The sequence below is a fragment of the Daldinia loculata genome (genome assembly GCF_022478755.1).
Source record: "Daldinia loculata strain CBS 113971 unplaced genomic scaffold F4817scaffold_97, whole genome shotgun sequence".
Classification (NCBI taxonomy): Eukaryota; Fungi; Ascomycota; class Sordariomycetes; order Xylariales; family Hypoxylaceae; genus Daldinia; species Daldinia loculata.
Window position 1 is genome coordinate 1 of NW_026054951.1, and position 23,599 is coordinate 23,599.

General features: G+C 46.1%; 8 protein-coding genes across 8 annotated transcripts; 5 read left to right on the top strand and 3 right to left on the bottom strand.

Moving 5' to 3' along the window:
* Positions 1-2,675: 2,675 nt before the first annotated feature.
* Positions 2,676-4,251, top strand: F4817DRAFT_309210 (uncharacterized protein). Its single transcript, XM_049299899.1, has 4 exons — positions 2,676-3,446; positions 3,581-3,639; positions 3,774-3,900; positions 3,964-4,251. Exons 1-4 carry the CDS (start codon positions 3,342-3,344, stop codon positions 4,006-4,008), a joined length of 336 nt encoding a protein of 111 aa, XP_049153879.1. The 5' UTR covers positions 2,676-3,341; the 3' UTR covers positions 4,009-4,251.
* Positions 4,252-5,129: 878 nt separating this feature from the next.
* On the top strand, positions 5,130-7,563 carry F4817DRAFT_353653 (uncharacterized protein). The gene has a single exon (XM_049305403.1). It carries the CDS (start codon positions 5,423-5,425, stop codon positions 7,493-7,495), a length of 2,073 nt encoding a protein of 690 aa, XP_049153880.1. The 5' UTR covers positions 5,130-5,422; the 3' UTR covers positions 7,496-7,563.
* Positions 7,564-7,716: 153 nt separating this feature from the next.
* F4817DRAFT_353654 (NMD3-domain-containing protein) lies at positions 7,717-9,675 on the top strand. The gene has a single exon (XM_049305404.1). The coding sequence runs from the start codon at positions 7,826-7,828 to the stop codon at positions 9,398-9,400; it is 1,575 nt and encodes a 524-aa protein (XP_049153881.1). The 5' UTR covers positions 7,717-7,825; the 3' UTR covers positions 9,401-9,675.
* A 1,253-nt stretch (positions 9,676-10,928) lies between these two features.
* F4817DRAFT_309263 (uncharacterized protein) lies at positions 10,929-15,919 on the bottom strand. The gene is made up of 3 exons (XM_049299900.1): positions 15,290-15,919; positions 14,637-15,114; positions 10,929-14,575 (listed from the first exon to the last, which is right to left on the bottom strand). Exons 1-3 carry the CDS (start codon positions 15,347-15,349, stop codon positions 11,316-11,318), a joined length of 3,798 nt encoding a protein of 1,265 aa, XP_049153882.1. The 5' UTR covers positions 15,350-15,919; the 3' UTR covers positions 10,929-11,315.
* Positions 15,920-16,451: 532 nt separating this feature from the next.
* F4817DRAFT_353659 (mitochondrial F1-F0 ATP synthase subunit F of fungi-domain-containing protein) lies at positions 16,452-17,480 on the bottom strand. Its single transcript, XM_049305405.1, has 5 exons — positions 17,294-17,480; positions 17,226-17,240; positions 16,889-17,039; positions 16,752-16,817; positions 16,452-16,696 (listed from the first exon to the last, which is right to left on the bottom strand). The coding sequence occupies exons 1-5, from the start codon at positions 17,339-17,341 to the stop codon at positions 16,671-16,673; spliced, it is 306 nt and encodes a 101-aa protein (XP_049153883.1). The 5' UTR covers positions 17,342-17,480; the 3' UTR covers positions 16,452-16,670.
* Positions 17,481-17,654: 174 nt separating this feature from the next.
* On the top strand, positions 17,655-18,677 carry F4817DRAFT_353660 (ETC complex I subunit conserved region-domain-containing protein). The gene is made up of 3 exons (XM_049305406.1): positions 17,655-18,064; positions 18,143-18,253; positions 18,308-18,677. Exons 1-3 carry the CDS (start codon positions 17,853-17,855, stop codon positions 18,615-18,617), a joined length of 633 nt encoding a protein of 210 aa, XP_049153884.1. The 5' UTR covers positions 17,655-17,852; the 3' UTR covers positions 18,618-18,677.
* F4817DRAFT_353662 (CTLH/CRA C-terminal to lish motif domain-containing protein) lies at positions 18,678-20,513 on the bottom strand. Its single transcript, XM_049305407.1, has 4 exons — positions 20,242-20,513; positions 20,102-20,178; positions 19,717-19,912; positions 18,678-19,521 (listed from the first exon to the last, which is right to left on the bottom strand). Exons 1-4 carry the CDS (start codon positions 20,323-20,325, stop codon positions 19,051-19,053), a joined length of 828 nt encoding a protein of 275 aa, XP_049153885.1. The 5' UTR covers positions 20,326-20,513; the 3' UTR covers positions 18,678-19,050.
* A 241-nt stretch (positions 20,514-20,754) lies between these two features.
* F4817DRAFT_353665 (uridine kinase) lies at positions 20,755-23,428 on the top strand. Its single transcript, XM_049305408.1, has 11 exons — positions 20,755-21,330; positions 21,380-21,457; positions 21,513-21,562; positions 21,628-21,772; positions 21,829-21,871; positions 21,925-22,010; positions 22,059-22,086; positions 22,169-22,210; positions 22,259-22,490; positions 22,540-23,085; positions 23,186-23,428. The coding sequence occupies exons 1-10, from the start codon at positions 21,133-21,135 to the stop codon at positions 23,021-23,023; spliced, it is 1,386 nt and encodes a 461-aa protein (XP_049153886.1). The 5' UTR covers positions 20,755-21,132; the 3' UTR covers positions 23,024-23,085; positions 23,186-23,428.
* Positions 23,429-23,599: the final 171 nt, after the last annotated feature.

A 23,599-nucleotide genomic window follows, 5' to 3' on the forward strand; every position in this document is an offset into this window, starting at 1 on the left:
TATATACATATTAAATAAAATAAATTTATACCAAAATATAATAACATTTAAAAAAAAATTATTAACATATAAAAGATTAAATTAATAAAAAAAAAAAAAATACTAAAATTTAAAAAAGGTTAATTAATTATATTAAATAATAAAAATATTAAAATTAAACAATCCATTAAAAAATTAAATAAAAAAATATTAAACCTTTTTAAAATTTAAAAAATAATCTTTTTTATTATTATTAAATTTCATTTACTTAAAAAGTAAAAAATCCATAATTTATTTTATACCTCATTTATTAAACTTTATTATATTAATAATTAAATATTATTTAATTTTAATTAAATTTTATAAAAAATAACCTTAATAAAATTTAAAAAATATTACATAAATAAAATTAAAAACTTTATATAAATTTAAAAAAATATAAAATATTTAATTAAATAAAAAAATTAATTAACCAAAAAATATTAAACTTAAAAACCTTTTAATTACTTTAATAATAAAAACGTTAAATAAATAATTTTAATATTTTATTAATAAAATTTAAAAAAGTTAATAAACCTTTAAACTTTACCAAAAAAAATCATATTTTTTATTTAAAACTTTAACTTAAAAATAAATTTAAAAAAAGAAAAAATGATATTATATAAACAATAATGCTAAAAAACTATTAATTAAAAAAAACAATTAATAAAAAATATAAAATAATTATTTTAAAATTTATTAAATAAAAAATATTATAAAATTATATAATTATATACAAGTAAAACCAATATATTAATAAAGATTTAACTAAACCAAAAAATATATATTTTAAATTATTTATAAATAAATTAAAATCTCCTTTTAGAAAAAAAGGGAGAACTAAAAACCTTAAGACCTTAAAAAATTATTAATAATCCTAATTATATTCCAAGCCCTTTACAGCCCTTGTTACACATACTGACAGGTACTTAGGTCGGGTCGTCAATTTCAAGCCAAGCTGTTATTTCGGGATCGTCTCGAAAGACGAGCTTGGATTCTCCGCCGGTTGGGACTCCGTTTCCGAGCTTACTTGAACAAACTTGGAAGATGATTCTGAGGGAGAGAATAATTTGGCCTTTTTCATACAAGGGCGATTGGCTTCGGGCGAGTTCCTACGTCGTTTTCCCACCGTATTGGATGCCAAACAAATATTAGGAGGCGGTTCTTGTTGGCAAGCTTGAGAGTTCATGGTAGCTATTAAGTAAATGTAAATACAGGGGGAAGAGTATAAGTAACTAAGCATAAGACTTTGTGTTGTTTCGCAGATTGCTAGATATTACTCCTCGTCAAAAGAATTTTCAGTGTTTACCTACAAACAGGCAGGTTGAAAGCTATATTATACGTGAATGCTGGCGAGAGAGTCGTGACCCTACATTACGGCATCAACAACGGGAACCTGCAGGCTTGGTTACTATCATTACATAATAATGGATTTTATTCAAAGAAAACATTATATTCAGATAGAATATCCTTCAAGGATAAGGCGAGAATTGCTTAGTTTGTCCTCATCTCACGATATATATAAAATAGTTGGTAAATGTTGTGACCTTGCCTCCGAAAAGAGGTTATACAGACTTTAGGTATATTCGAGACAATATACATATTATTGGCTGCTAGTCGATGTAACTAATGCAACTGTGGTGACGTAATTGGTACAGACTTGCTAAATCACCTGACTCGATGACTAATCTGACATTTGTTTCAGGATCCTTTAGCTTGGGCTTTAATTGAGGACCCCTTGTTTTGACCCCTTGTCGCTAGAGAATTGCCACATTCCACATTTCTACATTCATTCCGCATTCCCGGGGCGTGCCAACTTTTAATTTGACCGACGATACCGACTATTACCTATGCTATTGCTTCCACATATTATATTTTCTACTTACATACGCTACACACTTTAACATTACACCGACTGACTGGCTCTTCGTGTATTGAATTCTCATGTCTTTCGTTGTCGCCGTCGTCTCTCCTTGTCTTTAAAACCGAGTTACCTGCAATACGCAGCACACATACATACACATTCGTTTCTTTGTGATATCTACTTCGTATTTCTCTTTCGTTTAAAATCCATCTTATTATTATTATTGTCATTATTATTATTACTATTGCGCCCTGCTTGATAAGACCAAGACTCGGCCTCTCCATCTTTAAGAGCTAGACTCGGATTCGCCATCACCAACCAACCAACCAACCAACCAGCCAACCATCCAACCCTTGGCCTACTGCTCAGCCTGTTCAGCTAAACCGTAGCTGGCATAACACACTCTTTTAACTCTTTATAATCCTTTTTTCGTGAGGACCCTGCGCTTGTAGGGTTTAGCTTGCAGCCTGTTTCTTTTCAGCTCTCGCTTCCCCCGCTCCCGTCGATCTGTCAGACTTACTTACAGCCACCGAGCCCACCAAGTTTTATTTGATCTTCAGCTTCGCTCATAAACGAAAAAGAAGACTTGTCCGCGGCCCTACATAGGCGATTGTTGTTATTGTTTCGCTGTTATCGTCATCGTCATCATCATCACCATCATCCTTCGCCGCCCCATTCATCTCATCCTACACTTACACAACATCCGTATAGGGCAGGCATTCAAAAGATAAGGCTAACCGTAGCCCGACACTCTTATTCCTTTTCAGCAAAGGGGTTTCGCCCTTTTTTTTTGTCGTCCCTTTGAAACTACTACTACCGTTTGGTTTTCTTGCTCTTGCTCTTGTCTTGTCTTGTCTTGTCTTGCTTGCATGATTGTTGATCAATCATCGGCTGCCTCGAAAGAGTTAGGTGCCTGACCTGGTATACCTACATATTGATACATCTACTCTTATATGACTCTCATACGCTTCTGCGTACATACATCGTACATACGTTTCGTTTTGTTTCGTATCTGCAACTCCGGCTCTAGTGTCCGCGCATATATCGCATTGGGGGGGACAACTTTGGATCAATCATAACTCTACTCTACTTCTGCTGCCACATCGCATCGCATCGCATCGCATCGAATCGAATATCCTCTTTTTTTGGCACCCGAATACCTCGATTATACTCGGGGATCCGTTACTACGACACTGGGGCCTAACGTCGTTTCCAGGCACAGATCTCGTATCCTCGTATCCTCGTTAAATTGTCTTTTGCGTCCACTTGGTATTCAGCTTGTCGCTTGCTGCCAACAATTTCTTACATCCGACTCCTTTGTGCAAGGCCAACTGCCAACTTTCTTTCGCTCGTCGTCCCGTTGCACATACGTTTTTGTTCCGTCTCATCTTGCTCTGCCTTGTTTATTTTGCTCCCCGAAAATAAAAAATTCTCAGTCCAACCGGTACTACGAGTCAAAATGACGAGCTGCATTGGAGGTTTCCGCGCCTTTACGGCAAGATTGCAGAAACTCATCGGCGTCAAGTCCTCTAAGCCTGTTTCCGAGAAGCCGGCGCTGCAGATTGTAAGTCTGTTCTTTGTTATTCTCACCTATTGTATATACATCGTGGATTGCCTCTTCTAGATATCCGATATGCCTCATACCTAACAATAGGTATACTCACCTGTCCATCATCGCTAACATGTCATTTCTTACAGTCAGCACCGTTCAACTTCAAGCACGAGACGCTCTCGTTGCCGGGTGTGTCGGAAGATGAGTAAGCGCTTCCTCCTTTCTCCTATTTTACTCTCCGTCGCTCGTATTATGCCCAATCAGCTGCTGGTGCCTCTTACTTCGCCGTAATCCTTTCGGGTATCTACAATCTTGGCTAATGTATTTTTGGTGATATAGGATCGCGATTCTGAAGGAGCAAGCAGCCGCATCCCGCTTTGGAGCCGCTAACTCGTCGTCCTTCGGCACTCCGCGCAAGGCCCCGGCTCCGCCTTCTTCGCTACGTCCCGTTACGCCTGTGCTGAAGGTGAGTTTGAGTCGCTCGGTCCCGATGTGCCTATAGAGAATTATTGTGACTAATAACTGCCAGGTGACTCCAAGCACCCCTATATCACCCATCGAAAACCTCATTTAAAGCTGGCTGAGGGATCTCTTCTCTAGACCATTTTTGGAAATGGAGGAAACGGATAACAGGTTTGGCTGTATCCGCGGATCTCCTAGCTTCCTCGACACTTTACATAATAGGCGGTCACCCGACGAACGAATTCACGAACACAGAACACGGCAACATAGTACATGGGGCTTGGCGTGTAGGATACCAAGCGTGCTTGCTGCATTAGACTTTGCTTTTTATTTTTCTTATAAGCATTTCACCCATCCATCCATTTGGGAGTCAGGTTTGGGAGGGCGACGGACATTAATTCACTGGCTGATTTATTGATTCCCGGCATCGGCGGCTTAACGGAGGCGGCGTTCGAGAGAAAAAGGTTACATTGGCGTACGTAGCATGAATACATGAAACTGCAGAACTGGCTTCTCGGCGAGTTTAGGTACCTAGTGTATGCCGTGTCTCGTACTTTATATATATACCAATGTTATTTTGATAGAATGAGCTGCCTCGCTCATGCTAGATTTTGTGAGACGGCGCACGGGAGTAAATAACTCGACTTGCCAGGTAGTTCAGACGCAACGGCTTCTTGCCGTTGGGGCGATCGAACTCGAGATGCGGTGGCACCGGATATATTGCCATCTCGTGCTTCCTAGAGTTGTGCGAGGACAAACAAACAAGATGGCAGGTAGTAGATTTGGGTACATGATGTACAAGTTTCGTTGGCCAATCTTACCAATGAGGCTCTCCGCGGCAAAGTTATTCTTTTTCTTTTCTTGTCTTGCTTAGATCTAGACCTTTAATACTTACTTCGTCTATTTATTACTTACTGCTTAAGCCTTTTGGTAAATACTTCCTATTTATAGACCCCTTATATCTTAGTAAAATGAGGCGATGGGCATGATGGAAGGGGTAACAAGGAAAAATAAATAAAATACAAGTACAAAACAAATCGAGGACCCGTTGCCTCAGAATAGCCAAGCGCTTACATTTACATAGCTAGCGATCGAGAGCGGCACAGCTTATCCTTACCATTCAGATCTTTAGGCGTAATGAAGACTTGATGCTGGATGCCCAATGCATAGGGCTGAAGAGAAGGGGTAGAGGGGATAGGGTAGATGATTGGTTATTTATCAAAGACTAGCGGGATACTATACCGTGAAGATGTCTAGCTCGGCGGGTCTCCATGGGGTTTGCCCCTGGCCAGCTGCCGAGTCCATCTGTCTATGTAGATACCGTAGATGCTTGCTTATACACAGTTTAATACATGGGTTGGGGTCATCGCGAATTCGACGTCCAAATCATCACGAATCTCAATTTACCTCGCGTATTTGTTTGCTCAAGATGTGCTGCATTAAACACCGCTAGACAGGACCGGTAAACAATACCCAAAGGTTAGCTGCAACAACACACTCCAGACCTCATCGACGGCGATCTCGAAATGGCAAACGACAGGACTTCACGCCGTAAATATGAGTCTCTTGGAGAGCGGCCATCCACACCTAAGTTCAGCTCCCACGGGGGGATAGACATGGGCGCGTATCCTCCCGGTACTGACAGAGAGAGGGAGGAGTTGTCTGAGCACTACTTACCATCAGAAGTTACAAACACCCGTCAACATCATGTTTTCCGATTTTGGCCTTGGGAGATTGGATCGATCTTCGTTGCAATCGGTTCGATAGCGGCTACTTACTCGATCCTATCCCACTTCGACGGGCATGAGGTACCGGAGTGGCCGTTTAGTATTAATCTGAATACTCTGATCGCCTTGATCTCTACCGTTATGCGAGCAGCAATGCTTGTAGGCGTCGCCGAAGTCATCAGCCAGACCAAATGGACCTGGTTCTCTCGACCGCGACCGCTGAGCCACCTACAATATTTTGACGAAGCAAGCCGCTCTATATTCGGTTCTTTGAGTTTACTATTTGTCGCGCCCGGAAGTATGCTAGGCATGATCGGCGCCCTCATTACCATCTTATCTCTCGGGATAGGCCCATTCACCCAGCAAACCGTCAAGTCTGTCGCATGTCTTCGAACACATACCGAAGTGAACGCGTCATTACCTGTGGCCCAGTACCTTCCTGGGAACGAAACCTATTATAGAACTGCGCCCGGACGTTGGGAATTGTCAATCGACACGAAGGGAGCGTTAGTCAATGGGATCGTCAACCCAATGGGCAATGACACCGCTATTGTACCGACCTGCCCTACCGGAAATTGCACCTTCACAAGCCACAACGGTATTACGCACGCTTCTATAGGCTTATGTAGCTCATGTATCGATACCACTCCGTTAGTTAAGAGAATAGCAACCAACAAGACTGGCGGGTACGATAATTATACTCTACCTACCACCGATATGTGGGTGAGCCCGGATACAGACCAAGCATATCTGAACGTGGACAATGGCTTGCTCCAATGGGCATCATCCCTCTTCACCCCCGAATTCGAGTCAGTGTGTCTTGAAAGTTTACTTAACGTGACCGTCTTAGCGCTCACAAAAGCGACCTGTTCGAAAGACGGGGACAAACTCGATTGCCCCGTTGCTCATGGGTATAGCGGACCGACAGGTATCGTGGCAACCTCGTGCACTATCTACCCGTGTCTGAAGAATTACGATGCCACCATGATGAAAGGTGTGCTATCGGAGAAGATCGTCTCGACGAAGCCCGCGCGCATTAACCGGGTAGAGGCGAATATAACTCAATATGAGATTCATCCCACCATGAATTGGACCGCGCTTCAGAGTCCGTGCTTCATTGATGGTCAGTCGTATGATCTATCCAATTTCTCGACCGTTCCTGAAAAGGAAGGGAGGGTATTCACGGGTATCAACATCGACGGGACAAACTATACTGCACCAGACGACTGCATGTACAAGATGAGTTATCCATACTGGTCTGCTCTAAACAAGTTCACGGGCCAAGACTTGTTTGCGGGCATATGCACGTACAACAGCCGACAGGGTCAATCCGTATCGTGCGATTCGAAGTGGTGGCTTTCCAGCTTCTATAGAAACAAAGAGGCAAGCTTCGAGTCGCTAAGCATGGCTTTCGACCAGTTCTCCACGGCCGTTACCAATAAGTTCCGTACGACAGGTTCGGATATCTATGATTGGGGGACCCAAAAGACGGTAACAGGGCTGGTTAACGAGATGACGGTGTGCACTCAGTTCCAGTGGCAGTGGCTCCTGATGCCGACGATCCTAGTCGCCGCCACGGCTGCGGTCTTAATTGCTATGATAACGCAAAACCTACGCGACCAGAAACAGCCGGTGTGGAAATCATCCTTACTGCCGTTATTGTACTATGGGTTCGGACAGCGAGCGTATCAAGAAGATCCAAGTAGACCTGTAATGGACCTCTCGGAGATGAGTAAAGCGGCTGCGGAAACAAAAACCAAATTCCGGAATGGTGCTAGGCCAGGTTTCGTCGACATTACTCCGAGTATAGACGAGTTAGTTATGCAAAGGGGGAGAGACGTTGAAGTCGACTCCCTTTACGAGGGTCGATAGTTGAAAATATCTTGTACTTGGTAGATTAAAAAGAGTAGACGAAGCGCAATGAATTTTATAAATCATAATGATGTTCATTACGATATATCGCTTTGTTGTATATTCCGATTACTATTTACCGTTTAAAAGTATAATACTCTTACTAGTGGCGATATGATAACCCACAAGTCCCTGCTTATCAATCGAGGGGCAATACATGTTTAAACCACATTTTTCCTTATCCAAAACCCCCACCATCACTCAAAAGTTACCAATATCATCAACCATCAACATCTACACATCTATACATCTATACATCACCATAGACATCCAACGAAATAAATCGCCAAGATGTCGATGGATATAGATATAGACGTTCCTATTTCTATAGCGCCGCAGCAAGGATTAGATAATGCTCCAATTACTGCCACCATCTTCTGTTGCGACTGCGGTGCTCCTATAGACGGTACAACGGCTATCGACGCCAAATGTTACGACTGCTTCAAACTCACAAAGGATATCTCACAAGGCATCCAGCGCGAAGCCACCCTTCATTTCTGCCGAGACTGCGATCGATGGCTTCAACCACCGTCCAGCTGGGTAACAGCTCCACCCGAATCCCGCGAACTTCTAGCCCTCTGTCTAAAGAAGCTAAGTCTTAACCGAACGAGGATAATCGATGCCAGCTTCATATGGACAGAACCGCACTCGAGACGAGTAAGGGTGAAGCTTGTAGTTCAAGCTGCCGTAGCAGATGACCGAGTTATGCAGCAGGCCTTAGAGGTGGTGTACGTTGTCGCATATCAGCAGTGCCCAGAGTGCGCCAAGTCATATACGGCCAACGTATGGAGAGCGAGCGTACAAGTGCGCCAGAAGGTGCTACATAAACGAACATTCCTCTACCTCGAGCAGCTTGTCTTAAAGCACGGCGCCCACCGTGAAACTATCAACATCAAAGAAGCCAGAGACGGCATCGATTTCTTCTTCGCGGCAAGAAATCAAGCCGAGAAGTTTGTCGACTTCTTAAACTCCGTCGTACCCGTCCGAGTCAAGAAATCTCAGGAGCTCATCTCACAAGATTCTCACACTGCGAAGAAATCATACAAATTCACCTTCTCCGTCGAGTTAATACCCATCTGCAAAGATGACCTTGTTGCGTTACCTATCCCCCTCGCCAAGCAGATCGGCAACATCTCCCCGCTAGCCATATGTCACCGCATCGGCACCTCCATCAACTTGCTCGACCCTAACACCCTCCAAACCGCCGAGATCAGCGCGCCCGTGTTCTGGCGCACCCCCTTCCCCGCGCTAGCAGACGCTCAGGATCTAGTCGAGTTCATCGTGATGGACTGCGAACCGATCGGGCCGACGCGCGGGAAATGGATCCTCGCCGAGACGCAGCTGGCGCGGGCCTCGGATCTTGGCGTCAACGACAAGACGTACTTCGCGCGCACACATCTCGGCGGGCTCCTACACGCCGGCGACTCGGTCCTCGGGTACATGCTCACCGGAACCAACTTCAACAACCCGCAGCTAGAGGCGCTCGAGGAATCGAACGTATACGCGTCGCGCATCCCTGACGTGGTCGTCGTCAAGAAACACTACCCGAACCGCCGGCGCAACCGCAAGCGCGTCTGGAAGGTCCGCCGCATGGCCAAGGACGAGGGTGAGCTACTACCGCGCAAGGCCGATCAAGAGCGACAGGATCGTGAATTCGAGCAGTTCTTGCGGGATATCGAAGAAGACGAGGAGTTTAGGCAGGGCGTGCAGTTGTACAAGCAGCCGGGACAGAAGAAGCAGGCTGATGAGATGAGTGTGACGACGGCGGCGGAGGATGGCGACGAAGGAGATGATGATGTGCCGAGGGTCGATATGAATGAGTTGCTGGAGGACTTTGATGAGCTTACTATGGAGGATCAGCAGTAGGGAGGGAGGGAGTGAAGGAGGACTGTTTATTCATTCGGTGTTGGGGGATCGGAAAATAGAGATATGAGTTGGGTGAATGAATCCATGGCTAGCAGCTTGTGGCTTCCTACATACAGTATGGGACCTCATCTCATATTTGGAGTTCTTAACTCCAAGTGAGATAGTCCAGGTCCAGATATGAATAAAATAAAATGAAATGAAACCAAGTTTAAGATGTTAAATGAATGTCTGTAGGAAGTAAATTATATCTTAAAAGGTACTTTATCATGCAGGGCTTTCTCTTATTCGTCTATTTATTCTCTATCAACCTCAAGAGAAACGAGCAATGTCAAACAAGTCAACCTAAATAATTACATATTTACCGGTTTTATCTCTCTGTTGCTTTTAAAAAAACTAATATGAGATTAACACAGGACGGTTCAGATCAACTAAGTGTTGTATTGCTCAACTGGGCTCGTGGATCGGTGCCTATATATATAATATTTTGATATGACTACCACTCCTAAAAGAAGCACTTTTATGTACCTAACTAGTATATAGGTACCTAAACGATGGTAAATAATAATAAGCCCTATTCATATATCTCGCTATATCCAAATTCCTTGGCCAAACATAGCCGTAAACACTGTTTAGCTTGCCGTTACTAGTATAATAGTCTCCTCTTTAGCAATACTTTCTCCTACCCTCTACGTATAACTATTTATAGTATACTAACTATGGGTGAAGGGGTTTGTTTCCAATAAATCAAGATGCTATATCCAGTAGAAACACCGACGCTATAAATACGCTTAAACTGGCGACTACTATTCTACTCGCCTTACTATCCCCCAACACAAATAATCTAGGTAGCGCTTTTATACAATCAATCACAATACGCGAAAAGACTAGAAACTGGTTCAACCTAATTTGTATAATTGGTACGAATAAAGTTAAACACTCCTACACACATACGTACACACCGTCCTCACCATTTCACATTGATCACGTCACATCTCAAGAGCACCAGAACTTCAGTGCGAGAAGAAAGATTTCTCTATTAGTGCGTTTTCCGATTAGAAGGACTTATAGCTGCCAAAGTGCTAGCATAGCAACGAGCGGTGATGCAAGGACATCATCGTCATTCTCTCCATATCCGTGTTAGTGAAAAGGAGGATTTGGCTGACAGGCTAAGCTGAGAGACAAAACTTCTCCTATTCGGTCCTATCTACATCGCCGTGAAAACCTCACTCGTACTAGCAGAAAAGAGAAGGTAGTACACGATCCACGCGTTTTAGGCACGCCGTACGCAATTCGTCGTTTCCAGATTGGTTGGTTTGGTCTGTAGTTTGTAGTATAGAGGTCTTCTCTCATATCTAGTCGCCCGTAGTCGGGAAACTTTTTCCAAACCCTTCATTCCGGCAACGCCCCGGAGTTCCATTATCCGGCAAGTTCGATGTCATATATGAAAAGTCATGATCCATCAAGTACCAGACCCGTACAATAAATTCCATAGGCGTCCTTGCTGAATATAGTTTGGAACAACAACAGGGCTGAAATAGAGACCTGACGATGAACACCGGAGCTTCGAACGGACTACTTCATTATTACTTTATTCGTAACGAGTCTGAAACCCGGGGTCGCGGCATCACAATGGGAAAGGGGCCACATGAGTTTCTGTCATATGAGAAGTGCGCACCAGAAGAGATGCGCCGAAAAGTTTAGTTGTACACACTGCCGTCCAGGGATACACTGATTATCCGCACGGCTGCGATGAATGGATGAAATTTGCAACACTGCGTTGCAATCGAATATACGAAGAGACATATTGGGTGGGTGCTGCTGGTGGATTGAGTCTGATCAAACCTAAGGGGAGCAGCTGTTAAACGGGAAAGGTTGTACTTTGTTCGATCATTGGACTCTGAAGAGATAGCTACGACTATGCCGCCGGGGTGGTCGGGGTGTGTCTACTCCAGTTCTCAGTTCGGGGTCTATAACTTCCACGTCCGCTCCGGGTGGATGGACGGCCGGGGGAATGTGACGAGGCGTGATCTCCAGCGTGGTCGGAATGTTCTCTTCCTCCGCGCTGCCCACCGCGGCCTGATAAGCGACGAGGGGTTCCTCGAGGTCCAGATCGACGCGGGTTGCTGGTGGACCTATTGTTAACGAAAGGCACTAGAACGGTCTTTGCTTCCAACATGAAGGGAGTAGAAATTCTAATCACGCTTTTGCCATTTGACACTTCTGGTGGGAATCTCAAAGCTTCGGCACATGTGGGATCAACTCGTAGTTTAGCGGGTGTAGGATCGAAGTTTGGTTCGACAGCTTGCCATAGTGCATCCGGTGCTTCATTAGGGAGTCGGACAGCCGGTAGCGAGCCCATCTCTTGCTCGCCAAAACACTCTTCGGCCATCTCTTTGCTAGTGTAGTCACTATCATCAGAAGCTATAGAGCTCACGGAGTGCGAGAGACCAGGTAGCGCAACAGTTGCAGGGTCATACGAATGGGTATGCTCTAGCGCGATCTTGCTCGAAGAGTCTATAGCCATAGACTTCGCTTGATGGACCGGCTTCTTACCCATTAGACTGTTAATCTTATCCTGCCAGTTCTCCTGAGACGCTATCTCGTGCGGCTTTTGAGGGATTCCCGCATATCCCTTACCTCTGCTAGAGGGACGGGGAACTGTAGCTTGCGCATTGCCCCGGACAGGAGCCGCGGCAGCAGCAGCGAATGAAATCGGTGCAGGCTTAGCAGATGGGACAAGAGGACTAGGGGCTGCAGAATTGGTCGGGGGTGGTAGCTTGACTACCGGACGAGCTGGTGGTAAAGCCACATGCGGACGAGTGACATCGCCATCATATACTGGATGGCCATCTGCGGTTGGAGGGGGCGGGGTCGGTGATTTACCACGCGCCTCCTCTTGAGCACCGTTATCTTGTGTGGATACGTCCCGCGCGGAGGGGAAGAATCGAGAACTGCTTCTGGGTTGGGTCGCGGGCCCAGGCACATTTCGTCCGGTGTGGCCGACAGGGGGTTGCCTACCAAACTCGGGGCGAATACCGTTTACTTCTTTAGCAGCAGCCTCTCTAGCCGCATCTCTAGCCGCATCTCGAGCTGCAAAATCGGAGGGCATGAGACCTTTGCGTTTGGCAATCTCTTCCGCAGACAGCTCGGGGCGAAGTCGCTCGTCTCTCCCGATATGCCTGGAACCATTGAACGAACCGCTTGGTTGAGCCTCGTTGTGGTTGGTAAACGGGTTAGCTGAACCTCGCTTTGTGTCCTGTATATTGCCCCTAGGACGCCAGGTGTCTTTGATCGGAATAGTTGGGTTCTTCTCGTGGCTATGTATGAGGTCTTGCATCTCCGCCGCTCGTCTGCGATCATCTTCTTGAACATTGGTGGTGAAAGTATTCCACGAACTTGAAAGATCCTGTTCAGGAATATTGGAAGGGCGGCCACGGGGCGGGCCGATGGGAGGTATCCGGTTACTAGACATTGTCTCGGGGCGTACGGGCTGCTGTGAACTAGAGCGGGGTGGACCGATCGGTGCCGGGCGATGAATACGTTCGGTGATCGGAGCCGGGTGGGCATCAGGCAAGGTTCCTAGGTCAGGATTAAACGTGCCATTTCCGAGGGAACGGTCGTTTCCGGGAGCACCCCAGACATTTCGAGAACTGTTTTGAGAACTTCCAACCCACGAGGTAAAACGTTCTGGATGTTGCGGAGCTTCGGGCCACGATGCTGCCGACTGAGATTTTGCCATTGAAGGCTTTCCGGCCTGAGTAGGGGGTTGTTTGGCATCACCGTTGACCTGGCGATCAGTATTGGACTTGTTCTTATTTACTGTGGCAGTAGAATCAGCTGTGGCTTTGGAAAGCGCTTCCGGCTTTTCGTCTGAGGTGGAGGGAATGCTTGTCCGTCCAGGATATACGGGCTGTGTAGAAGATTCATTCTTTCCTTCCTTTTTGGCGCTCTTGCGTTCAGGCGGAGGTCCCATTGCCTTGAGCTTCTCAGCAATTCGGGCCTTACGAGCCTCTTCTTCACGAGCTTCTTGTTCTAGTCTACGCTTGATGGCTTGCTCACGACGCTCACGCATCACTCTTCTTTGAACAGCGAATTCGTCTTCGTTGGATGGTGCGTCCGCACTAGGTGGGTTGTATTGAGGTGTAGCATATGTCTGACCGGGAGAAGGACGGGGCTGGTATGGGTGACTAGGCTGGAGCCGCGGCGTAATCTGGTTGTTCACTGGAGAGAAAGTTGTGGAAATCGGGCTCTCGGCCCCAACAACGGAGCCAGCTTGAGACTGAATTACCTCGGGGGGCGGCGGAATATCGTACGGTTTTCCAAGTCTATGTGCCATAATACCACTTGTACCACTAACATTAGAAGAACCGCGACGGCGACCAAATGGAGCTTCATGGGCACTAGTTCTGCTTGTCTGAAAAGCGGCCGATGGTTCCGCAGGGCCTTGCTGGTCGTGGTGTTGGGGACGTTGGAGAACAGCTGGCTGACGTCCATGAGCATCATTCCTGGATCCTCTACGATCCGTCACCGGCTCGTACCGACCAGAGTGTGAATTAAATAATTGGCTGTGGTTGCCTGTATGACCTTCTCGAAAGCCGGATCGACTAAAGTCGTCTGCCGCAATCTCTTTGGTCGGTGGGGGAGTCGCGCTCATAGTGGCGGCATCCCGTACCGGAGGACGCGAGCTCGATGCAAGGCTAGATAAATCTGGTTGCCCGGGAGGAACTTTCTCTATAGGGGGCAGGCGTGCCCATGGCGATTTAGCAGGTGTTGGTGGCGCAGGTGGTTTTGCAACGAGAGTAGGCTTCTCAGGAGCGCCTTTCAGCACAAGGCTCTTACTCGAGGCCAAAGTACCAGGCCTGAGCGAGGGAGACTCGGTTGCGCTCGGGGTCGGCGCAGGCGATTTTGACTTCGGCGGCGCGGGAGCTGGTTCTTTGCTAAGTGTAGCGTGCACGGTGCCGGGACTTGGTACGATTTCATCGGGTGGTGGTAAGGTAATCTTGGTCCCGTCGGTCCACGTAATGGTTTCGGGTTCCCACTCTTCATCATCATCGATATCCGCCCAGTTCGACTGGCCCTTAGTATCCTCCGGCCCTAAACGGCCTGCCATGTGGATGCCGTATTTATGCATGAGTTCCTCATCAGATAGCTTCTTTTGCTCAGGTTGAGCGGCCGCTGTGGAAGTTAGCAGGAAGAGTTAAAAATCACCGAGTTAAGATATCTTCCTATGACTTACGTCTATTGCGATTCCAGACAGTATTTGGGTCGGGGGCGGCGGCAGGTTTGCCGTTGCTACTTAGAGTCTTGGTAGAACCACCTAAGCTGCTGCCGGATTTGGCAACAAGCTTCAGGCGCGAAGCAGAGGCACTAGGAGCCGGCAGCGGCGCAGTAGAGGCGGAGTTGGCAGAAGAATCGGGGCGGGAGGTCGAATTCGTAGTAGATTTGGAGGCCAGAAAAGTGCGATTTACAGAAACCGACTTGAAGCTCTGGGGCTTCTTGAGACTTGAAGATGTACGCGCATGGTTCTTGTCACCGAGGCGTGCCTTTGATGTTTCCGTATCTGAACCGCCACTCACACTAACTTCAGCTGAGTTCACTAATTCGTCGACGATTTCTGCGATCTGCTTATTCTCGACGTCGGAGGAAACACCGTTTAGTGTAGCACTCGAATGGCTGGCATCCTGAGTGTCGTTGCTTGCAACAGCTGACTGAGCCTGTAGTAGGATACACGTGAGCAGGTGATTTGCGACAACGGCGCAGTTCAATAATCGCATAATACTAGCAGGTAAGGGAGGAGAGGGTAATAGGAAGATTAAGAAAGGGGAGAAAAGGGGAGAAAAAGGGTATGAATGGGATCACGAAGGGAGGGCGACACGGCTGTATACTTACGAGGGTGGGTTCAGTTAGAGATGCATCCGGCTTATTGAGGGTTGGCTCAGTCGCCATCATCCAACTCGAGATGTCGTGGAACGTAATTGTTTGCGTCGCGATCGAAGGGTAACAGTTGCGTTGCGCTTTTCGATCGAAGAGATGGGTTGGATTAATGAGGCTGACAGACGAGTTTGAGGTGGTCAGTTCGAGGATTTCGTACTTGGCAAATGGCGGGTTGAGAAATCGGGGTCAAGTTTGTTCAAGTCAGTTACTCACTTCGGTACCGGCTATGTGGGAAAAAAAGAGAGGCAATGTTTAATACGTCGCGTTCGTAGGAGACGCGATGGGTAAGTTTATTACAAAGCCTTGCTCTCTATTCGGGGAGGGTGAGAGCGTATTATATCGCAATACCTCGGAGTACAGGTGGGTTGTTGCAGGTTGAAGGTTCAGGATGTCCTAACGACCTTTCAGCGTCGTGTTGTCAAAGTTTACAAGATCCCGAGCTTTTGGGGCTTGCGAAGAAAAGAGTGGAGACGGTACGAGGAATTGGAAGACTGCCAGAACATTTGAACGCGGCTGGGAAAACGGAAAACGGAAACAGGAAAGTACCTAACAGTACCTACCTCTTAGCGAGGCCTGCCAGGTGACGGTGAGGTGTGGTGTGTAACTGATGAAAGTGGGCATATGTGGCTAGTGTACTTCGTAGCACACTCGCGGATGCCTGACACTTCCCCGACACCCGACAGAAGCCGATTTGACAGCTGCAAGGGAGATATAGAAAAATATAGTTGAAATACGTACCTATTTGTATGCGAATATGCGAATATAGAACTGCCCGGGGAGTTGGTAGTTTAAGGGTTGAAGTATCCGGAAGGAAATAAATATGAGGTAGAGTTGAAAAATGAAGAGTAACGGCTAGAATTACGTTGATGACGGGAGGGAAATCGAGTAGTCACTTGAACAAATAAAAGTTCTAATGAGGTTATATGACTGTTGCCGAGGAGATTCAAACATCCACGGCATTCTATATGAGATACTTACCTCTATGTACATAGAGTCATACCTAATGGATCATGCTTACAAACGAAATAGTGCAATGTTCAAAAAGAGGAAGCATAATGATTTGAAACTAGAGATTACATAGGTAGGTAGGTATAAGCATAGACATAGTCTACATATAGACATAGTCTATCGTCAAACTCTTTATAGCTTCGCATACCAGTAGAACGGAGAATCACATAGGGGCAAAATAGGAAACTGTAGAATTCTTTAGTGAGGCTAGGCTCAGTTCTGTTCTAGTACACGATGGCTATCTGTCATGCTCGGTACCATCTATCTTATGTACAAGTTGCTTGACTCTACCCTTCCGGTTTACTTAGTACCCAAATACCAAACCTGCTTAATGGGCATTATTCTTGTGGTGACCTATGATAAATTAGTATATACTCTACATCTTATGAGCAGCCGTAAGAACACTTACGTAGGTGGTAGTAGTAGGTCATGGGGTACCCGATGAGGAGAAGGAGACCAATGGCGTGGATGATAGCTATGAGAACCCGTTAGTACGAATATAACTATATACCCGGGCAGCGATGGCGGAACGGCTATGGAACGTACGCTTGGCAGTAGGGTTCTTGCCAAAGTGCTTGGCCTGGTATCGTCCGAGAAGACCGGTGGGCTGGATCTCGGGGGCGGGTCCTCGGGGGAGTTTCTCGTAGAAGCTGACGACACGCTTCATGCGAAGAGCATCAGGAGCAGTACCGATGGCCTAGTGAAAGTATCCGTCAGCGATCCTTGAACTTTTGAATTCTGCAATATCCAATTCCAAGACCATCCATATATTACAACAACGCCAAAACTAAACCCCTCCTCTCTTAACTGCACCATGTTGAAGTCTAGAATAGCAATAGAACGGGAGATCGAATAGCACCATATGGAGGGCATCAATACGTACATTCGGCGAAGCAACCTAAAGTAACTCAATCAGTAGAGACACTTCAACAACCATAGAACCGGACAAACCTTAGGAGGGATAAGGGTCGAAAGGGCCCGGCGAGTGACGAAGCTCATGATGACGGCTGTAGTCGCAACGAGGGAAAAGAAGGTAGAATAAACCGAAAAGATCACAGAGGGGAATCAACTGTGTCAACGATTGACGCAATTGGTAGTCTGCGATGCGATGCGATACTGGCGTAATTCGACAAAGGATTTAAGCTCAAAAAGCGAAAGTCATCAATTGACGAAACGACGAAAAGACCTCGCCCGGTTACAATTTCACGTGGCCCGTGCACAGCCGTCCCATCCTATGTACGAAATACACCCACTAGCGCGGTAAACTTGCCGCCCCGGTGCCGACCCTCGACCAATCAAATCCCCCGCAACATGATTATCTCAACCTCGCAACTCTTAAATCGCTTCAATATAAGAATTCAGTCCCAGCTGTCAAAAGCAAACTTAGGTACAGCTGTCCGCCCCTTCCTGGCATTGTCCGGTAGTCACGCCTACATCGCCTTCGCAGCTGCCGGACTCTCCTACAAAAGCAAAATAAAAACAAAATAAAAACATAACACAATACAACAACATGGCATCTCTCAGAACCCAAGCAGCAGCCGCCACCATGCTTCGAAGCGCGAGATTGGTTCCGAATAGGCAGGCTTTGGCCATGGCGCAGCGACGCTTCAAGACCGACGACTCGAGAACTTCTCTTACCGAGACGACCGAACAAGCTGTTATCCCTGAGGAGAAGCCGCGCAATGCTCCCGACTATGGTGTGCACATCGACCGAGCTACATCGTACGTCCTCCAATGCCAATTCGTATTATATCGCTACGAGTACGGGAACATAGCCGATGCTAATTGAGATACCTATAGAACATTCACACCCGTGCCGAAGCGAGTAATGGATGGTAGCGAAGACAATGTCGTCCTCCCCGCCGCTGTGCTCTCTGGCGCACCGGTGGAATTACAGGCCAGAACCGTTCGGTAGGAAATACTACTTATTCTATCTACAGGCAGCTTGTCTAATTTCGCATATAGCATCTACCAACCCTCCAAACCCGCCACGCAGTCAGGAACCTGGGGTAGCCACAACTGGAGAATGGACTGGGACATCCTAGCCAAGGGACACCGATGGGAGAACCCTCTAATGGGCTGGGAATCATCCGGTGATTTTATGCAGGGCACCAAGCTCGAATTCAAGAGCAAGGAAGACGCCATTGCTTTCGCCGAGAAGCAAGGTTACGAATATTTCGTACAAGAACCCAATGTTCGAGCTTTTGCGCCGAAGGCTTATGCCAATAACTTCTTGTATACGCCCAAGAAGCTAAAGCACGTGCGAACCAAATAGACGGCAAAATAGATCAGTCTGGGAAAGTGACCATGGTTTTGTACATATATTTCTAAAAAATGGTATCTCAAGTATTCCTGGCCATAATGCCATACGACAGCCGTAATTTCCATGATGCTTCCCTGTTTCCCTAAATGCTCTGTTGTGGATCATGCCTCGATTGAAGTGATCATAAAAGCCCTTTATGTATCTAGGTATAGACCTCCCTCAAGTATTATCAACCTAGAACCTTAAACGCCTAACAAGTACTGTGTGCTCAAAGCCGATGAGCTTCCAACTCCGGATACCGCTCCATAATTCCATAACGCCCGGAAAGCTTCATGAACGCCTGATATAAAACGCCTTTCCTTCACACGCCCCATCTAGGAGCTGCTTTCATTGAAATTGCTTGATCGAGAAAAGTCGACAGCACAAAAAGGATAACGTCAGTAATTTACTGCGTCATAATCATCGACTCGTGGCCATTCTCTACCCTGAACCTATCAGAGTCATCACCATCTAAGCCTAAGTCAATCCGGGAAGGAAGATCTTTCTTGCCCTCCTTGCGGACTATTTCTTCACTCCAGGCTCTCATCTGAACCAAATGACGAATGGCAGCTTCTCTCCGTTGCTTCTGACGTTCTAGGATTGCTTTATTAACCTTATCCGCAACATCCCGTCGAAGACCTGGGCGCAAAAGCGCCGACAAAGTAGGATCTAGATTGTCGTGATCAAACACAAGAAGGGACATCGTCTTTTCTAGATCCTCCAAAAATTGTGGCGTGCGCGGAGCCTTGGGTCCCAGTTGAGTTTGCGCAAATTCCAAGGCCGGGCCGATGTCCCCGCCTGGTCTGGATTTTCGGATTAACTCCACTAGCTGGAGCCGAAGAAGCGCGAAGTGGAGTGGTTCATCTTCATCCAGTATCTTTTTTCTCACTGGTTAGCTGATGCAGCAAGGGAAAAACGGAATTCAAGATTTTATTGAGTGGTATGATGCTCATAGAAAAAGTGGTTGTTCCTCATCAGTGACCCGGAGGCCATATGAGTGGTGCATGTAAACTCGTGTTTTAATCACGGCAAAGTAGTGTAAAGAGATAGTACAGCAAAGAATGGTTCTTACCGAAGGATCAAGATCATTCAAAGCATGTAAAGCACTTTCGATCTCCCCTTTATGTATAAATGTCTGGATCTGTTGCCTTGCATAGATACTGGACGAGGGCTGTTGAGGTGACAGATTCGCTTCAGTTGAAAATTTTGCTGCAGCATTAGGATAGCCGGCAACGGTCAGGTAATCGAGTATTAAGGCATTAATATCACTTGAAACCGCGTTAGCAAAGCAGTCTTCTATGTAGGTATCAAAAAGAATGCGTATGTGAGGAGCAAATATCAGAAAAAAAGAAAACGATCTCCGCATGATATTCTCAGAGAGATTCCCATTGTGTTATTTGTTACATCATAATAGAGCTCCAGGTGAGTGGGGAAAAAAAGACAACGGATTACCATACCTCTTGGGCGTTTTGAGCTCCTCAACCTGCCGCATAAAAGGATGCTTCATTGATTTTGTCGTCGACGCCGACGAAGTCTATATGCGCAAAATTAGTATATAATGGCTATGATTGTTAACCTTCGCACCGATTTAACGTACCATGTTGCGATCTAAGATCTCTGAAATATACCTTGCGTGACGAAGATGGTTCTCAAATAGCAGGTCGCTTGATGGCAATGACATGCCCTATTGCGCCCGCCCAGTCACAGGATTGAAAATTGAAATAGTACAATAAAATTACGATGCGGAGTTTAAAAGAAGGCGCCCTGAAGGATATTCAGGAGTTTCCGCCGAAAGGCTGGGCTTGTTGTTGATCTGGTGGTACATTGGAAGTGAAGAATGGAAAGTTAAGAATAGAAGTCAAGAATTTTAGAATGCGGGTAGGGACAGAAAATCCACGTGCAGAGAATGAGAAAGGTTGGAACTGTGGCTGCAATATCGGCCGACGGGTCCCGACCTGTGGCTTACATATAAAGCCCTGGTCAAATGCAGGTCCCGCCGTTTCATGTCTACATAGGTACATAGATACATAGTGACTTGTGGCAGTTTTGTGGCTTTCGTCTTGTCATCAACACGGCCCCAAGCTCCAAAATGACCTACTAAATTCGAACAGTCCACAACCCACACAGTTTCTTCCTAGTCATGGTTGGTTTTACGAAGATCCTCCTTTTTTTCTTATTGTTTTTATAAATGTATTTTCGATTTCGTTCGCTTCTTCTCGCCGAGAGCTTTTCTAAGCTCTATTAATACATTTCGAAATACCCAGCTACCTGTTAATTCATCTGGCGAAGCACTTTTGTATTCACCCCGTCTTATTCACTTATCTATAACCCTGTCATCTGCCCAGAGCACACCTGACACCAGTGGGCACGCGACATCAGTCGCTTCACTTCTTGAGCTTTTAGACTCCATATCACTCTCTTAGGCTGTATAAGAGCTTCACCTACTTCATGTCTTTTTATATATGATATTTAGCTTGAGCAGATAGTCATGAATACCGGCATTGGGTCGCCGGCCATCGTGGCTGACAACAACTCTGACACAATCGCTAAGAGAGTCCACTACAGTCCTCCATGGGCCGATTTGAGCATCATTGGCATTGCGGGCAGTTCCGGGTCTGGGAAGTCGACTTTATCGCACGCCATTGTCAATACACTGAATCTGCCATGGGTTGTCATCTTGTCAATGGTAAGCATAATCGGAGAAAGGAGGTAACTTCCTATCTCACGAATCATAGGACTCCTACTATAAGCCGTTGGGCCCCGAAGCTTCTAAGAAAGCCTTCCTCAACGAATATGATTTCGACTCTCCAGAGGTTAGATCTTGGTACCCAGAGCCCTATTACCATCGTATTAATACAAGTTTTGTAGGCGATAGATTTTGATGCCTTAGTTCAGACTCTCCAGGACCTCAAAGCAGGGTGAGTATGTTGTAGTTTTGCAGTAGTGCTTTTGTAAACATATGCACTAATATGCCTCTATTCAGTAAACGTACCGAGATACCAATATACTCCTTTGAGAAGCATCAACGTCTAAAAGAGACAACTACCATATACTCTCCCCATGTGCTTGTTCTAGAGGGGATCTTTGCCTTATATGATCAGAGGGTGATGGACCTCATGGACATGAGAGTACGTACCCCCTATGGCTAAATGTAATCCGGGATACGACTCTAACCTACTAGTAGGTCTATTGTGAGGCAGATGCAGACACGTGTCTCTCGAGGAGAAGTAAGTATATCCTGCAGGATTAGAATCGAACACACATGGTCTAATTATTATAGTCCTACGAGATGTTAAAGACCGAGGTCGTACGGTAGAAGGCTGTATTAAGCAGTGGTTTAGCTTTGTAAAACCGAATTATGAAAAGGTAAGTCATCTAGATCTTGCCGTGAAGCATATCTAACATTCCCCTTAGTATGTCCTGCCACAGAGGAACCATGCTGGTAAGTGGTCATATAGTAGAATATCTGTGTTATTTATTATTCGCCATCTAGCCCGTCATCCTGACTGATTCCTCTATTCCAGACATAATCGTGCCACGTGGAATAGAGAATCGAGTTGCGATGGGTAAGTCGTAGTCCTTTCCCCACGAAAGGCATGCACTCATCAGCGTAGCTATGGTCACCCAGTATATCGAAAGAAAACTACTGGAAAAGTCAACGCGTCATCGAGCTGCTCTAAGAAGCCTAGAGGCCGGGTTTGAAAGCGAGCCTCTTTCCGACCGAGTCATCGTTCTTAAGGAAACTCCTCAACTCAAAGCCATGAATACCATAGTTCAGGATATTGACACATCGAGCGAGGACTTTATATTTTATTTCGATAGGTTTTCGTGCCTACTCATCGAAGAGTACGTGTACTACTTACGTTTTACCGTTGCTGTTTACTCACAGTCATAGGGCCCTGAACAATGCTCACTTCAAAGAATTGGCCGTCGAAACTCCCTCCGGTAGGCTATATAATGGACTGACTCCTAAAGGCGAAGTCAGCGCAGTCATCGTCCTTCGTGGAGGCGCTGCCTTTGAGGCCGGGTTGAGGAGAGTGATTCCAGATGGCCGTACAGGACGCCTCCTCATTCAGTCCAACGTTCGTACTGGAGAACCCGAACTTCATTACCTGAAACTTCCGAAGGACATTAACACGCATGACACCGTGTTACTTTTAGATGCCCAGATGTCTAGCGGAGGTTCTGCGCTGATGGCTGTCCAAGTCCTCGTAGACCACGGAGTCCCGCAAGATCGTATCGTCTGTGCAACATACTCGGCCGGCTACGTAGGTGTCTATCGTCTGACGAAGGTGTTCCCAGAAATCACCGTTGTCATCGGTAACATGGTCGCCGATTTTCAAGATAGGTGGGTTGAGAAGAGATACTTCCGCTGCTGAGACATGTACGCGTAAGCCTTAATACATGAACCTCGACGGAACTCGAGGACACCTCAATCGCTGTGAGTGTCAGATCATAAGTCTCATTCATATTGTACTCGTCGCATATAAGGGGTTGCATATCTCTCTCGGATACTGTCTTATATTCTAGAGTGGCATTAGAGATCGGCGAATTCATTATGCATCAATAATCAGTCATCCAATCTGAATGTCCCCTATACGATATTCTGCGGGGATCCCACCTTTGAATTTGTCAGTCGTCGGTTATGAAGGATTATACGAGACAACATCCTCTTCCCCACCTGGTATTAGATGCATGTTCGGCCGTGGTTGCGAAAGCGAGCGTATTCTTCTGATAACAATAATAGTAGCAAGTAATCATCTAACTATATGATATCCCGTCTTACAAATTCTTAGCATGAATGCAGACAGTATATAGGATAGTGCTCAAGGACCCCTATTTTATCGAAAATGTCCAATAGAGACAAGTAGATAGATGCAAAGCCGGTGTCATTTCATTCTATTCCACAGAATTGTTAATATTCCCGAGGTTAGTCGTAAGTTATCAGATAGCTT

What these genes read in the sequence shown, in the direction of transcription:
- F4817DRAFT_353660 (XM_049305406.1), top strand. Translation starts at nt 17,853, where the DNA reads ATGGCATCTCTCAGAACCCAAGCAGCAGCCGCCACCATGCTTCGAAGC. An exon ending in CACATCGACCGAGCTACATC is followed by an intron (nt 18,065 to 18,142) that starts GTACGTCCTCCA and finishes AGATACCTATAG; the next exon opens with AACATTCACACCCGTGCCGA. An exon ending in TTACAGGCCAGAACCGTTCG is followed by an intron (nt 18,254 to 18,307) that starts GTAGGAAATACT and finishes TTTCGCATATAG; the next exon opens with CATCTACCAACCCTCCAAAC.
- F4817DRAFT_353653 (XM_049305403.1), top strand. Translation starts at nt 5,423, where the DNA reads ATGGCAAACGACAGGACTTCACGCCGTAAATATGAGTCTCTTGGAGAG.
- F4817DRAFT_309263 (XM_049299900.1), bottom strand. Translation starts at nt 15,349, where the DNA reads ATGATGGCGACTGAGCCAACCCTCAATAAGCCGGATGCATCTCTAACT. An exon ending in CTCTAACTGAACCCACCCTC is followed by an intron (nt 15,115 to 15,289) that starts GTAAGTATACAG and finishes ATCCTACTACAG; the next exon opens with GCTCAGTCAGCTGTTGCAAG. An exon ending in TGTCTGGAATCGCAATAGAC is followed by an intron (nt 14,576 to 14,636) that starts GTAAGTCATAGG and finishes TAACTTCCACAG; the next exon opens with CGGCCGCTCAACCTGAGCAA.
- F4817DRAFT_353654 (XM_049305404.1), top strand. Translation starts at nt 7,826, where the DNA reads ATGTCGATGGATATAGATATAGACGTTCCTATTTCTATAGCGCCGCAG.
- F4817DRAFT_309210 (XM_049299899.1), top strand. Translation starts at nt 3,342, where the DNA reads ATGACGAGCTGCATTGGAGGTTTCCGCGCCTTTACGGCAAGATTGCAG. An exon ending in AGAAGCCGGCGCTGCAGATT is followed by an intron (nt 3,447 to 3,580) that starts GTAAGTCTGTTC and finishes CATTTCTTACAG; the next exon opens with TCAGCACCGTTCAACTTCAA. An exon ending in CCGTTACGCCTGTGCTGAAG is followed by an intron (nt 3,901 to 3,963) that starts GTGAGTTTGAGT and finishes AATAACTGCCAG; the next exon opens with GTGACTCCAAGCACCCCTAT.
- F4817DRAFT_353662 (XM_049305407.1), bottom strand. Translation starts at nt 20,325, where the DNA reads ATGTCATTGCCATCAAGCGACCTGCTATTTGAGAACCATCTTCGTCAC. An exon ending in GAGCTCAAAACGCCCAAGAG is followed by an intron (nt 19,913 to 20,101) that starts GTATGGTAATCC and finishes CGCGGTTTCAAG; the next exon opens with TGATATTAATGCCTTAATAC. An exon ending in TGAATGATCTTGATCCTTCG is followed by an intron (nt 19,522 to 19,716) that starts GTAAGAACCATT and finishes GTGAGAAAAAAG; the next exon opens with ATACTGGATGAAGATGAACC.
- F4817DRAFT_353665 (XM_049305408.1), top strand. Translation starts at nt 21,133, where the DNA reads ATGAATACCGGCATTGGGTCGCCGGCCATCGTGGCTGACAACAACTCT. An exon ending in TAAAACCGAATTATGAAAAG is followed by an intron (nt 22,011 to 22,058) that starts GTAAGTCATCTA and finishes CATTCCCCTTAG; the next exon opens with TATGTCCTGCCACAGAGGAA. An exon ending in GCCACAGAGGAACCATGCTG is followed by an intron (nt 22,087 to 22,168) that starts GTAAGTGGTCAT and finishes CCTCTATTCCAG; the next exon opens with ACATAATCGTGCCACGTGGA.
- F4817DRAFT_353659 (XM_049305405.1), bottom strand. Translation starts at nt 17,341, where the DNA reads ATGAGCTTCGTCACTCGCCGGGCCCTTTCGACCCTTATCCCTCCTAAG. An exon ending in CAAGAACCCTACTGCCAAGC is followed by an intron (nt 16,818 to 16,888) that starts GTACGTTCCATA and finishes GGGTTCTCATAG; the next exon opens with CTATCATCCACGCCATTGGT. An exon ending in GACCTACTACTACCACCTAC is followed by an intron (nt 16,697 to 16,751) that starts GTAAGTGTTCTT and finishes AATTTATCATAG; the next exon opens with GTCACCACAAGAATAATGCC.